The 15535-nt window shown below is 36.9% G+C and overlaps 1 protein-coding gene across 1 annotated transcript in view; it reads left to right on the top strand.

The window, feature by feature from the left end:
- The first annotated feature begins 13571 nt into the window (after positions 1-13571).
- The window catches only part of LOC141561244 (single-minded homolog 2-like), a 63037-nt gene continuing 61073 nt past the window's right edge, over positions 13572-15535 (top strand). Inside the window, exon 1 of the mRNA XM_074300591.1 lies at positions 13572-14354. Within this exon, the coding sequence (XP_074156692.1) occupies positions 14180-14354 (175 nt within the window). The 5' untranslated portion in view covers positions 13572-14179. The remainder of the gene's footprint in view (positions 14355-15535) is intronic.

The following is a 15535-nucleotide window of genomic DNA, read 5'->3' as shown; positions in this document are numbered from 1 at the left end:
AACTTGTTTAGCCATATTCCTGATTGGTGGCATCTCTTCAATTTCCAATTTCTAGCCACCATAAAAAGAGCTGTAATAAATATTTTTGTTCATTTTTTCCTTTATATGAATGTCTATGGGTTATAGACTTAGCAATGGTATTGCTGGGTCAAACTGCTGGATTGTGCAGTTTTATACTTCTTTAGCCAGAGCTCCAAATTGCACTTCTGAATAGTTGGATCAGTTTACAACTCCATCAATGGTGCTTTAATGTTCCAGTTTTACCACATCCCCTTTGGTATACAACATTTTTTTTTGTCATATTAGTTAATCAAATAGGAATGAGGTGCTAACTCAGGGTACTTTTTATGATTCATTTTTAATTATGAATAATATATTTAGAGAGGATGCTAAAAGATTTTTATCCAAGTTATCTTGGCAACTACCTCATCTAATATTAATCCATTTCTGAAACAAAACACTAGCAACTAACTTCAAAATGTCTGCATTTTGAAAAATCTATTAGTCATCTCTGCTGAATACTAGATACTTTAGCAACACAAGCTAAAGATCATTGAGAAATATAGATTACTAAACACAAATAGGAAAACATTCACTGTTAAATACTGCTCAAAGAATTTCTATAAAAATATATTTCACTGTGTGCTAATTTTCTATTATTTCCTGGACAAATGGAGTCTTTCACCTTTTAAACTATGTCCTGTAAATGTTAATTGGCCTAATCAAGGTCAATAAATGTTTGCTCTAGAGAATGGATAGGAATTTCCATTGGGGGCAAAAGGGTGGAGAACTACTCTCAGGAAATTCAATTGCTAATCCAAAATTAAAACAATCTGATCGGGAGCCTAGTAAAATAGTTTTATTTTTCCTTGCTAAGGAAAAGAGGAGGTGGGCATGGTCTACAAACAGGGGCACTCTCTCAGTCTCATAAATACACTGGTGTAATTGTCTTAGTGCTACCCTTTGCAATCATCCATCAACACTGACAACTTCTGCAAAAGTAATAGACTATATATCACACACAGAGTGGAAACATAAATAAATACATCCAGTTTTTAAAGGGAATACTTTATTTCATTTTAATAGGCTAGTATTTTCTGGTCAATTACCTTAAGTAGACTTAAATAAATACCAAAAAGATTTTGTTTATGTAATCATGTCCCTGATCTTCTCCCTCCCAGCTCAACCATCACATCTGACTAAGAATGGAACGAAATTTCATATGAGGATGTTCAATAAAAAATATTTTCTGTACAATAGAGGGGCTCCCCCCAGAACCTTAGCTGATGTACTCACAAAAGGGCAGAATGTAATCATAAGGTGTTAATGAGGTGTTGAACTAACTGTAGAGATTCCTTTATTAGGTTCAAATACCTCTCTGATTAAGAAAAGAAGAATTTACTAGATTATCCAAGCAAACAAATTAGCCTTTAGGGATTTTAAATCTCCAAAACAGAACAATCTCTTGTTCCAGAATCAAAGACATTATAAACTGTATTAACCTGCAAAAGACAAGAAAAGGGAGGGAGGAAGAGAGGTTGTACATCAGAGGAGAGGGAAAAAGAGGAATTTCCCTTTCCTCCCCGCCTACATCAGCCATTTATCTTTAAAAGGAAGCTTTTGGACCAATAGGAGGCATTGGATTCAGCAGCGAATAGAAATAAATACCCTAGACAGATATTCTAGGAAGATTGTTACTCAAGAAAGTAAATGTTTCAAGGACAATGACAGTATAAAGAGGATTAGACTACAGAGGAGTAGACCCCTGAGAAAGGAGCTGAGCAAACTGTCTTGCAGAATCCTGCTCACAAAAGAAGCTGTGTAAGGACAAAGAACTTCAAGTTTCTGTAGTTCCAGTTTTGAGTTGCCTTTGCTAGACATGTGCTTCACTGCCATTAAATTCTGTAATTGAACCCATTCTTTCCAGATACAATGTATATTTGTGGGAGAATGAACTCAAAATTTATGGGAAGAATATTTTATAAAACATTGGAAATTCTTTACCATGCCTTCTTAATAAATACCTTTACTAAGAATTAATTTTATCTTTGATTTTCATGAGAAGCAAAATGGTGGAGGTTCAGACCTATAGTATCATTGGGTGTGCAAAATCATAAGGCTATTTTTAGAACATAAGGTAGCAGCTACCTTCTGGGGTATCCAACCTGTCAGTTAAATGCATTTTGGAATAATACTACACTTTGGAGATAGGGAAGATGGAAAAAGAAAAAAAAAATTCCATTTATTTCACAGAAAAGTCTTGGCTTGCAATATCTTTAACTTGTGAATTCTGAAATTTATCCAGAGCTTAGTTATCTAAACCCTTCAGAGCTGTGATACACATTCTCTCAATCTGAGAAATAATTAAAAGGAACAGGGCATAGATGCATCTTCACCAGAGGGAAATCTTTGATGTACAGATGTATGATTTGAAAGAGTATTTGAAGCTTCCATTTGAAGATCATAAAATGGACTAGTAATAGCCTAGAATAGTCACAGATAGGACTTCAATGTCAATAAGGTCTGTCTTCTATCTTTTTGGTATATCATAAGGTTTGTGAGACTGTCACTGAGAAGATTTGGGTACTAATCTTGACTATTTTATTAGCTGTCCAAGTGATGCTGTATAAGTTATATCAATTCTCTCCTTAATGTGTGAATTTGTTTTCTTTGATGATACATGTTTGTAATGAATTGGGGGAGATATATATATATTCCTTTCTTGATTGGGGAAGGAAAAAAGAATACAAATCTGAAAATTAAATAAAAAATAAAGTGAATTTTTAAAACTCTGAAGGCCTCAGTTTTAACACTAATAAAACAAAACTACATTAGAAAATCTTTAAGGTCCCTTCCAGCTATCATATTATTTCTTACTCTTTTTGTGCTCTGCAAAAACTGATCCTCATTAATAGGTATTTTAATCTAGCTATCTACTTATGATTTTGATTTCATTTTAAATATTAAGTATGATTATTTTCATCTTATTATTATTATCTCCTCCATGATAGGAAAGAAAGAAGAAAAAAACTCAAACATTTATTTAGCTCCTGTCACATAGGCACTATGTTAAGTACTAAATATTTCACAAATATTATCTCATTTAATCTTTACAATATCCTTGGAAATAATTGCTATTACCATTCCCATTTTACAATTACGAAAGCTGAGACAGACATGTTTCAAATTACAAAGCTGGTAAATATCTAAGACAAGATTTGGATTCAGGTTTTTCTGACTCCAGGCCCAGAGCTCTGTCAGCTTCTAGGAGTATGTATATCTGATGAAGAATAAAGGTTTAAAAAGTAAAGGCCTTTCCCACAATGTCTATCTGACAAGAAAGTAAAGGCCTTTCCCACAATGTCTATCTGATAAGAAAGGATCAGCCTATATAAACCTGAAAGACCTTGTCACTGAGGGATGAACACTAAGCAATAAATTATTTGATTAGTGCTATCAAACCATCCACTAAGACTGTATCTATAAAAGAAATATCTGAAAAGATGAACCTTGCATTGATGAAATCCTTAAATTCATGAGATTATATTTAAAGTACAGAAAAACTTTGAGAAAATACACTTAGAAGAATTTGCCTTGACAGAATCAAAGTTCAAGTTGAAACCTCCAGGTTTTACCTATAAGGTCCACAGGAACAGATTAAATCCTGCTTCACCTTACATATAGAAAAAGAGCACAGATGAAGAATCCCAGAAGAACAAAATTATAACACTCTTCAGGAGCATAGTGAAATGAAGGGGTTGATGGGACTGTCTGGATTATTCTGTTTGGCTGTATTAAAGATGGAAGGAAAGAAGGAAGGAAGGAAGGAAGGAAGGTATAGAAGGAGGGAGGGAAGGAGGGAGGGAAGGAAGGAAGAAAGGTATAGAAGGAGGGAAGGAAGAAAGAAGGACAGAAGGAAAGAAAAAAGCTGTGACTTAAGCCTGAATCATTCCTAGTATCTATGTTGCTCTGTTTAGCCCTATAATTGATCAGGTTTTTTTTACTTCATATTATCAGCCTAGATCAGCTAAAAGATATATTTCATAAGAAATAATGATTATTATTGTTATATTTATCATAATATTTTAAATGACCTAATTCCCAGTTATCCTTTTTCTTAGATACAAAAGTATCCCTAAATCTCCATCTTCCTCTATGCTCTTCTTCTGGATTGGTATGACTCCATTTTATGATAGTTGTTATGTCTTGTGAATGAACTGGATGGGGGAGAAGGAGAAGATAATTTCTTAAACATTAATATTCTCATTCTGTCATATATTTTCCTAGTGTCTTTTATACAGAGTTTTGATCCAGCTTTGAAGGGTACACAATATTTGATTTCCTCAGGGTCATAACATAAGTAACTAAAAAAATTCAAAATAAACAAAAAAGCCAAAGTAAAACGGCTATTGAGCCATTAAGGATTTGGGGTTTATGGGGCTCCTCTTCCTTCAAAGATAAAGTATTCCAATTGTTCCAGACACTAGCAATTGACCCAGTAGGCAAAGCTTTCTGTTTTTAATGAGCTTAGAAATTATTCATTTTCTCCCTACTCCTGATTCACTTCAACCCTTCCCCTAAAAAAGATACATTCTTAGCTCCTTCTGGCTATTCTTATCATAAAAGCAATCTTATCCCAAGTCTTTAGGAAAACAGAAACACAGAACAAAGCCCAGGTACAGGCAGAAAAATGATGATATGATGCTCAAAGTTTGAGACTAAGCATCAAATATACCTAATAGTAACATACAAGCTATGCTGTGTCATCTGGCTGGGATCTCCATTCTCTAGTACATTACTGTATAAGTCATGGGACTGGTTGATTGATGGGAAAACAAACAGAAACATACACCAAACATATATGATACACAGCAATGCTGAAGGAACTTGGGAAAGATGCATCATGGACCAAAAAGCTAATAACCATTGTATTCCTAAACTAGGTTGCATTGTAAGCTGAATTAGGGAAGGAGCAATCTTCTTCTGTAATTGGGATGTTCAAATTGCAGTACCTTATTTCTTCCTCTTCCCCTCCCCTTTCCACATTTCAGAGTCCAAATGGGTGGAAATGGTAAGCTCCCAGGCAAAGTCTGAAAAAAATTATAGTTTTGTTTTGATTTCGTTTCACTGTGATTTCATTATAGTGAAAAACTCTTGGTATGGAAGTTCCTTCCAGCAATGCAGAGTAGTAATTCATCTGTAGTTTATGATCTTCTAGAGTTAAAACTCCTAGGACAGTAAAATTTAGTGACTTGCTCTTATCACATAGGACTTCCACTCAACTTTCTTTCCGACTCCAAGGCTTCTTTTCTACCCCCATTCCCTCTCAGAGTGTCCCAGGTGCTGCTTCTCTCTTTTGATTCCTTAATCATCCTTCTTTCCAAAATGGTTCTCTTTGTTTTAGGCTTCTGTCTCATCAAGAACAATTGAACCCTCAGGAAAAAGAACGGGAGACCATAGGACAAGGTCAAAAAGGATTGGCCATTTCCTAGTCTAAGGATGTCCAGAGGTTAGCTGGAGGAAAGTGCTTTCCCTGAATTTTGCCTAAGAATAAAAAAAACAAATAAACAAACACTTATCTTCTCTATATGCCCCAACCTCTGGCCCTCCAATCTAGCCACAAACAGATAAGCACTTAAAAAAAAAATTTAGTTGCAGTCATGGGCAGCTTTTGGAGGCGCTTAAGAAAACTGTGACTTCCCTTCCAAGTTTTCACGGGAGGCTCAAGCTAAGAAGTTTGGCCACTGCATTTCCCCTATCCCCACCCCACCCAAACCCACCCCAGCAGAATCTCATATAAGTGCGTTTAAACCAACAAGGAATCTTGCTCACTTCCTTCATTCCCTTTCAGCGATGAGCCCGCCGAAGCTATTAGAACTCCAACTTTACCTACACTGATTTCTCCCTTTTTAAGTATTTCCAGAAAACCCATGGACTAATTCCTTTCAAAATAAACCTTTAAAAAAAACAGACTAACAAATGTAGAAGTTGGAGGATTAGCCTAACTGTACATCTTTGTAACAGTTTTCTAGAGATATTATACTTAATATTTTTCTCTTATTCTCAGTAGGATGAAGGGAATATATAAAGAACATATCTTTAGAATAACTTTATAGCGACAACAAAAGTTCGTTGGGAATTTCTATTCTCCAGAGATGTGTTTGAGGAGCATTTTAAATCTAGCCTCAATTTTTATTTAATAGGAAACATTAACCTTTTCAGTTTGAATATACTGACTCCTTCCCATGTTTAGTTTTCAGGTTAGGCCGTTATTTCAGTCTCTTCTCTTTACGATCAAACGACTTGCAAGTTCAAAAAAATAAAAAAAAATTACTACTGGATTAGTATATGCTTTCATGCTCAGAAGAATAAAGGACTAAGGTTGATAAAATTTGAGTAAAGAGAATGCATACTTTAACGAATATACGTGTAAAAATAAGAAGTCTGTCTATTGAAAAATCCTCGCTCAGTGAGTGATCTGCCTACTTGAAGCTGACAGAAATTTTCGGGGATGAGGGTGGGGGTGGAGATCACGAAGGTATTTTTTTCCACGTCCTTGGGTTTTGGGGCCTCACAAACTGAAAATGGCTATTACATTTCATTTCAAGCTAATAAACGTATATGTTTGCTGATTTTAAATATATCACATTGTTGGTCTAACCAATGGGGTATTTCAGTACACAAACGGTGGATTTCGGATTTTTTTTTTTTTTTTTTTTTTTTAACAACTCAGAAGTCTTGTCAAATGGGAATTACCTTCCTTCTCCCATCTCTGCCTGGTTAGCTGTAGACTTTGGGGACCGTTTTGTTGAAGTAAAGCCAGGTCTTACAAGAGAGCAGATGGACTGCCTTTTCTTTGGAGCGGGATTTGTGAAAACAGTGTTTCTGTTAAAGTGGGACGTAGATTTCTCCCAGAAGAAGACAAGAGGTTGAAAGGTAAATACAAAGGCTGCAGCCGGTGTGACTATGGGAATCAGAAACAGCGCTATCTCTACTCCACCTGACTGAACTATTTTTTTTTCCTTCGGACAATTAGAAGATCAAAAAGTTGACACTTCGTATCACCTCTAATAATCTATATTCCATCTTTTTCCCCTTCCGGGAACTTATAGTTCTCTACCCTAAGGGCTCTAAATGATAGAGTACAATTTTGCCTTGAGTCTCTTGAATAGGCAAGAAGTGGACGATTTAGGATTACGTGGACTATCTTTACACACTTTCTCAGAGACAAAGGGAAAAAAACGTCTTCTAGGGAGGCGGGCTCTGGGAGGGGGCGGCTAAAGATTTTGCCAAAATTTATAAAACCAAGAATTGCTTCTTCCTGTTCTAATTAGATCCTCTCTTTTGAAGGTTTATCTAAAGAACTTCGGAGACACTTGCGGGTTTTGACCAGTTAAGTACATTACCCTCAGGCAAAAAGAGAAGACGAGAGCACTTATTCGTCCATATATTCATTTATTTTTGGTGAGAGGTGGGTTTTTTTTTCTGATCTCAAATCTTATTATATATAATATCTCCCACTTCTTCCCTTCAATTCTTTCCTCCCTCCCCTCCTCCTCACTTTATTTCGAGTTCTTAGCCCTGTCCATGAAAGAAAAGTCTGAAGAGACCAAAGCCTTTGTCCCTTTGTAAAACTAAAAAGGAAAACTAGATTTAAGTTGGTCCTACGTAAATTTGCTCAGAAAACAAGCAGCTGAGATGATGGGACGCATAAATAGCCTTTTCGGGAAATTTCGAAGCTTTTTCAATAAAAGAAAAAGGCCGGGGGTGAAGAGGACAGGATGAATTCACATAGTACTCTGTTTTTATGTTTTAAGCTTTGAAAGCAGAAAGACCAAATAGATATTTATTTATCTATAGCTGCTATTAAAATTTTAATCCAGGATAATTTTCTTTGGCTGGAAGAAATAACTGCAGATAAAAGCGCTGCACTAAACCCTAGACTTCTTAATTATTATTTGTTTTTATTATTCTTTTCTCCATCTGTAAGGGACTAAATCGTTTGGTTCCCTGTGAAGTAATAAGATAATTTTAAAAAGGAATCATCCAAGTGATGCACTTTCGTTAAAGGGAAAGCTTTCACAGAATTTTTTTTAAATAGAAAGATTTATGCTCTTAACAGTCTTTTATTTCATTTTAGAGAAGTATAAATATTGTTATAATTCTGCATTTTAAAAAACATATTAGTTCCAAAATCCTATAATTTAAAAATATTTAAAAGCAATTCACATTTTATTACTATATACTATATATTTATATACTATATACTATATATATATATATTAACCTTTGATACACCTTTCCATGGACAGAAATGCAATCTTGTGACAGATGGCTGTCCACATATAAAGAATGAAGTGAAGAATTAATGCAATTGTTCAGAAATTGCTACCCCCCCCCAAAAAAAAAATTAAAACCCTCACCCACCTCTTGTTTGAAATATTGTTGAAGCAAAGAGGTTTTTGATGGGGTGAGAAGAGTTGGGTAGAATAGCCATGTAATTGACTCATTTTCCACTTTTCTTGGCAGTATGTTGAATCCCAGCCTTGGGCATCCACAGAAAGACACATCAGAAGCAAAGAATTAGAAAGTGCCTTTGACTTTCAGTTGTCATCACTTGCTCTGTCTTTAAATTTCACCTTGGGGGTTAGATGGAGATGTAGCTTTGAAATCCCTCCCTTCTTCCTAATCCAGTGCTAGAAGTGGTAGTCATTCTCCTCTTCCCCCACAAAATATAAAAATTATATTACTATGGAATTATCAACAACCAGGAGACTGCATTCCCAGTAAACCCATAATTTATCTATATAAACATCTGTGAATTTTATCTTCTTGATCTATGATCCCCGATGAAATAAATTTCCGCAAAAGCTGTACAGCAGGTAAGGAAGGAACAGAGGACTGTGGGAGGGGGCAGTTTGGGGGCATCTGAAGGGTAAAGTCGAACCAGATGTTGAGAGACGCAGATCCACTTTCTTTCCCTTTCAAGATCGCAATTCCTTCCAGATCGGTTTTCTGATTTAAAATTTCTAAAGATGTGAGAGCTAAGGAGTGGGGTAGATGAAAGAGGGAAGGAGAGGGGAGAGGAATGGATTTGAGTAAAGAAAATAAGTAAAAATAAAATTAAAATTAAAAATTGAGTAAAGAAAATAAATATCTGTATAAGTAAATTTGTGTAAAAATAAGTCTGTCTAATGAGAGATCTTCCTCACTGATTTGCTACTTGAGACTGACACAGCAAAAAGTGAGTCCACGGTCTCTTCTTCCCTATTAGCCCTTGCCTGGTTCCCTTCACTTAAACTCTCTTAAATCTCCTTCAGGCAAGAGGATTTTGATCCCAAGGTTACTCTGTAATCAGTAAGGCAGACAATTAGTCTATTTGGAATAGGGCTGGTCCTTCGTGGTTTTCACTACCTCTTCACTTCAATTTCCTCTAGTCTTTAAGTTTATTCTGAGGGTCAGTGAATCAGAGCAGCTGCACTCATGAACATGTGGTTCAGTACTGCGATGCAAGTGTTTGTATTCCTGTACTACTAAGAGTAAAACCAGTGCATTTTTCAGATTAAGAAGGATCCAAGCATCAAGGAGGCACTGCAAATTGCAGTGACCATTGGCTGAGTTTGTTGCTACCTATCCAAAATGTAGTCTGCTAAAAGATTCCCTCATACATTGATTGATTTAGCAAAGGTGTGTATTTTTTGGACAGAGAGGCCTCAGAAATATTTCAGCTGCTAAGTCTTTACCTCCTTTCAGATTCCATGGCTCAGGCACTTTCATCTGTTGTTACTTTGCAACAAGGGTTATTTCAAGCTCCTGGACTCACACAGACAGATTCAAAGGTGGGAGGCAGGTGGTGGTGGTGGTGGTAGGATTCTAGGGAAGCACACAAATGTGATTGTGAAATCGTTTGCTGAGATCTGGAGAATAGATGTGGTATAGCAAAAAACTAGACTGCAAACTTAGTTGATCTGCGTTCTAGTTTCAACTATCAACTAAAAATTATTTTGAGTGTCATTTTGACTACCCTGGTCTTAGTTGCCTTATTACTAAAGAGTCTGATGTATTCGATAATCTAAAAGTATCTAAAAGATCCTTCCTAGTTCTACTGTTTCAGAATTTAAAAAGCTTTTGGTTATCTTTCTGTTTATAACTAAATATTAATTAAGGGACTTTCAGAATGGATGATTTTGAGGTATAGGTCATAGGCAGATAATTACTAAAACTAAAAATATATACAGTGTTTTTTACCTTTGGACTTCAAAAAAATTGGAATTGAGGTCAAATTCCTAAAACTAGGTTTATATTTTACTTTAATCTTATTAAGTGATCAAGATAATTCCTTCATAAAGAAGATCCAACTCACTTCCAGTTGATCAATGATGGACAGAGGTAGCTACACCCAGAGAAGAAACACTGGGAAGTGAATGTAAATTGTTAGCACTAATATCTGTCTGCCCAGGTTGCATGTACCTTCGGATTCTAATGTTTATTGTGCAACAAGAAAATGATATTCACACACATGTATTGTACCTAGACTATATTGTAACACATGTAAAATGTATGGGATTGCCTGTCATCGGGGGAGGGAATAGAGGGAGGGAGGGTAATTTGGAAAAATGAATACAAGGGATAATATTATAAATATATATATATATATATATATAATTAAAAAAAAAGATAATTCCTTCAAACAAGGAATGACCATCAAAATAAATGTAACATAAGAACCTCCTTAAATGGAGAATTTGGAAAGTGAAGTTCTGCTGGAATTGGAGAAAAAAAAGGGAGGAAGATGGGGAATGAAAAATGGTCCAAAGTTCCTGATTAAAAGGAAAGACAATACTAAAGGTAACCTAAGGAAAGGATTTTTTCCACTCAGGTGAAAAATCTAATGCTCAAATTTTTAAGTACCTTGGCTTTGGTCAGAAGGGTGGTTCTTGATCCTAACAGCTGAAATTTGAACCTAGGTCCTTTCCAGATAAAGTATACTTTTCAATCTTTTGCTGGACTAGTTAAGAAAGGTAGGATTATGAGGACTAGTCTACAACATGAGGACACTCATGTACAAACATCATTTAACTATAGCTTCTGTGAGCTGGCTGAATATTGTAAAGAAAGAGCATTGAATCTGGTCATAGCTTTAAATGTGCTACTTTTGTTACTGTGTGTTAATTAATTGAGGCCATTGTGAAAATCTGCTACCTCCTTTGTCAAAAGACCCTGATGATATTTACATTACAAATATACTTCCCAGGACTATTGTAAGAGGAAAGTACTTGTTATGTTATACATAAACATCAGCTATTATTACTCTTTCCTAATAGTATGGATTGGCAGATCAATTTAACTGTGTATATATAGTATATATATGTGTATACATATGTGTATAACATAGCTTACATTTATATGGTTTTTCTCTATGGGAAGAATTTCAGTGGAGATATCTCACAACCATGTCAGAAAAGGCAGATTTGAAATACAGGGAAACCATTAAGAAAAAGATTGTTCACAGATTTCCTGCAATCCATGTATGGAGTCTATATCTGCCATGGGAGGCCAAAATATCCAGTGGACAATCACTAGAAATAGGCAGCTATTGAAACACCTGCCCCTGTGAAAGAATTGCTCAGAGACGTATGTAAGACAGTTGTGCATTAACATCCTGTGTGCCTGTATTATAAATAGCTATGTACAATATAGTTTCGGTAATTCCACCTGTTTAGATTACTAGTTACTAAAGAATAATGTTCACCCTGATTCCAGTTTAATTGTTCTTGAGAGGAATATCAGGTCTCCTGGGAGTGCACCCCATCTAAAAATGTAATTTACATATTCACTTTCACTCTCTTTTTTGGTTTCACATCTCTATGGAACTCAAGAGGGAACAGACTTTTGAGTTAACAGGGACATTTAACCTTACCTTCCCTAAGCTATTCCAAAGCTCTTTTTAGAATCTAAAATGACTTGAAGCTCCAGAAAAGACCTGGGATTAACCTCTGAAGCCTCATATTAAATCAAAATCTTTCTGGTCAGCAGGATTATACCTTCAGATTATCACCTTTTCTTTTACTCATTTCTATTCTCCTCTAGTATCCTCCACTTAGGTTCTCCAGGCAAAGCACTTCCCTGAAATGTACTTAATAAATTGCTGGTTTCTGGCTACTACTTTAAGACAAGACTTTATTGTGTCCCCTTTTTTATTGTTAGTACAAGAAGGTTCTGAAAGCTAACTTCCCTCTTTTTTTAAGGTTATGGAAGTGCTTGGTAGACAGTTAAAGGGGGCCTTGGCCTCTTTCTAGAAGGCCAGCAGGTAAAACAGACAGAGACAGACTTTCCTTTCTACTCCAGCCTATTTCCTTCTGTCCCTCCCTCTTTTTTCTTAAACCAATGAAGTTAAGAAGGCGGGAGGAGAAAGGGGAGGGGAAGAGGTTTGCTTTTACATTTCCCATTTATAAGTACGAGATGGGCAATTCTAGCTTTGAAGCACAGATGTCATCTTCAATATGGGTTCTTTGTGAAATATTTCCAAATCACAAAATTATCATTTTGTCTTAGTCTTTCTCTTTTCTTTTCTCCCACATTTCTCCCATGCTCCTGCTTCTTATCACCACTCCTCTGATTCCCCCCCACTTCTTTCTCCTTTTCATTTCTGCTTTTCTCCAGTCTTCTCCATAGTCTCCAGTGAGACTTTTTCCTTCATCTTGCTCGTTCTTTTCCTCCTCCTTTTTCTCCTTTCTTTCCTCCTTTTTTTTTCTCTTACTCCTTTTCTTCGTCCTCTTTCTTTTTCTTTCTCTGAATTTTTTATAAGCTATTTCTTATATCTGTGTGTGCATAGTTATGTGTGAATATGTATACGCACATATATGTGATGTGTATAATGTTATGGATGTAAACATGCAGAGTTCTTTAACATTTTAAAATCTCTTGGATGTTTTGGGGAAAATTACCAAAGTGGAAATATAGAAACTGTCATGTGACTTTTGGAAAGACGGAATTCGTCACCTGCCTCTCTATACACACTCCCATCTCTCTCCTTCTCCTCCTTCTTTTCACAGAGCTGGAGGGGATTGTCGGACTCCACAGGAAGGCAGGTCTGTAATAAACAAACATAGCTCAAAAGCACGTGGAAGAAAAACAAACCGACACTCAGTACTCCTCTCCGAGCGGAATCTCACAGGCTGGAGCGCCGAGAGAAGAGGAGAGCTGCTGATTTTGACCAACACCCCTACTCACCCACATCTTGGACTCTCATTTATTGGCTTTACCTACTCTTACTACTGCTGCTGCTAAGATTTCTGCTGTGGTTTGCGATTGTCTTTTATTCACCGACCAAGGGTTTTGAGACAGTTTCTCCCCTCCCCCTTAATTAAGAACTAAACAAATGTATTTTTCCTTCTCTCCATATTTTATCCCCTAATTAAAAAAAAAAAAGAAAAGAGGAAAGGAAGAAGAAAGATAGGAGTGGAGGAGAGAGGAAAGAAGAGGAGAGAAAAAGGAGAGAGAGAAAGAGAGAGGAAAAAGTGAGGGGGAGAAAGGAGAGAGGGAAGGAGGGAGGGCAAGAGAAAGAGAGAGAGAGAGAGAGAGAGAGAGAGAGAGAGAGAGAGAGAGAGAGAGAGAGAGAGAGAGAGAGAGAGAGAGAGAGTCATTTGATTGCTGATTGACACTAACAATTCCAGAGCATGGTGTCTTGTTGGGCTGCTACAGGGAGAAGAAGCCAGATCGAGAATTTCCTGTGTCAAGTTTTTCTCGATAAGAGTAAATTATCCAAGCCTCAAGAAATCATCTCTGGGCAAGAAGACCTGTAGCCAACGCCACAGCTGTGTCTCCAGTCCGCTTTTTTCCAGGCTTTTTTTTTTCCCCTTGTGGGGGACTCTCCTTGATCCAGGGTCTTTCACCTAAATAGACTGAACTTCTAACCTGACAGCACCTCTTCAGTTTTCTTTCCTTCCAGTGGTGCTCTCCCCTTGCTTTTGTATCTCTCACATGCCTGAATTGTTCTACTCAGGAGAATTGATCTTAGTCTTCTTTCACCTCACTCACCCGCTGCCAACAGGATCTACTTATTCCGGGCTATCCAGTCCATTGCTAAAAATCTAAACCCTTATGCGCTGAGGCTGCTGAGCACTGGAGATTTGGAGAGTGGGCCGCATTTATATAATATGCCCAAAGCAGTGGCACGATGAAGGAGAAATCCAAGAATGCGGCCAAGACAAGGAGAGAAAAAGAAAATGGAGAATTTTATGAACTGGCCAAGTTGCTACCCCTTCCTTCGGCCATCACCTCTCAGCTAGACAAGGCATCCATCATTCGGCTCACCACCAGCTACCTAAAAATGCGAGCAGTCTTTCCAGAAGGTGAGATATTCTTTGTCGTCCAACTGTGGAGAGGAGAGAATGGCCAGCTTTACAAGGAGGTGGAGAGAACAGAGAACTGAGTGTAGGGGGAAGGCGAGGGGGGTGGGGGGGAGTTGTGCTCAGACAGGGAATTGTTGCCGCTCTAGAGACGAGTTAGTGACTGGGGGTGGGGTATGGAAAGGGTGAGAAACGGCTCTAGGAACCCTTCTCCGACCCTTTGTAGCTCAAAATGGTAGGATTACGGCAAGGACCTTGTTGCATGGAGGTTAGGAAGATGCAAGCACTTTAGGATCTTTCTTTCCATAAAATCTGGAGAGCAAGTGGGGGCAGGACAAAAAGAATGAACGGGATTGGGGTTGATGAAAAGATAAAGTGAGAAATTTGCGTTATTCTGAAGCAGAAGAGGTAAACCAAAGTAAGTTTACTTGAAATGTAAATCTAACTTCAGAACTTAGCAAATCTATTATTTTTTCTCTGCTTGTTTTGCTGCTTGCCCTTATTAAGTGGTTTCTCAGAAAGAAAGGGGAGAAAACGAACTTATTGCTGGCTTAACACACATACACACACACATATCCCCACACACAGCATGTAGATGCTTCAATTCCTGATGTCTATTTCACAACTACAGGCAGGAGTGTATAATACTGGGCCTAACCCCAGCAGCAGAAAATGAGACCTCACAGGAAAATAGTAGCAGAAGACTTAACAAATGCATGAAAGAATGTGATGAGTAATTTTAGGCTGTCCCCAGATACCTTGTCATTCAGACTTTTCCTTTTTCTCCCTCTATAATTCAAAACAGATATAACATAGCCATACTGGCAGACTCTTGAGTGAAAATCAGTCAGTCAATAAACACTTTTTAAGAGCCTACTATGCATCAGATACAGTGACTAAGCACTAGGAATAAAAAGTAATTCTTTTTAAAAGTCCCTGATCCCAAAGAGCTCAATCTAATTGTAGAGACAATACCTACAATTATGTACAATTGATCTATGGAGAAGATAAATTGGAAGTAATCAGAAAAGGGAAGGTATTAAGAATTAAGGAGATTTGGGGAAAGTTTCCTATAGGTGAGATTTTATCAGAACCTTGAAAAAAATTAGAGAAGTCATTCTTCAAAAACCGAAAAGACAAGTTTTGGAAAAGAAAATGATAGGAGAGGCTAATTTTAATAGTTT

Source organism: Sminthopsis crassicaudata, chromosome 3 (assembly GCF_048593235.1).
Source record: "Sminthopsis crassicaudata isolate SCR6 chromosome 3, ASM4859323v1, whole genome shotgun sequence".
NCBI classification, from domain to species: Eukaryota; Metazoa; Chordata; class Mammalia; order Dasyuromorphia; family Dasyuridae; genus Sminthopsis; species Sminthopsis crassicaudata.
Note: the sequence above shows the minus strand (reverse complement) of the source record. Positions and strands in the feature narration are given on the sequence as shown.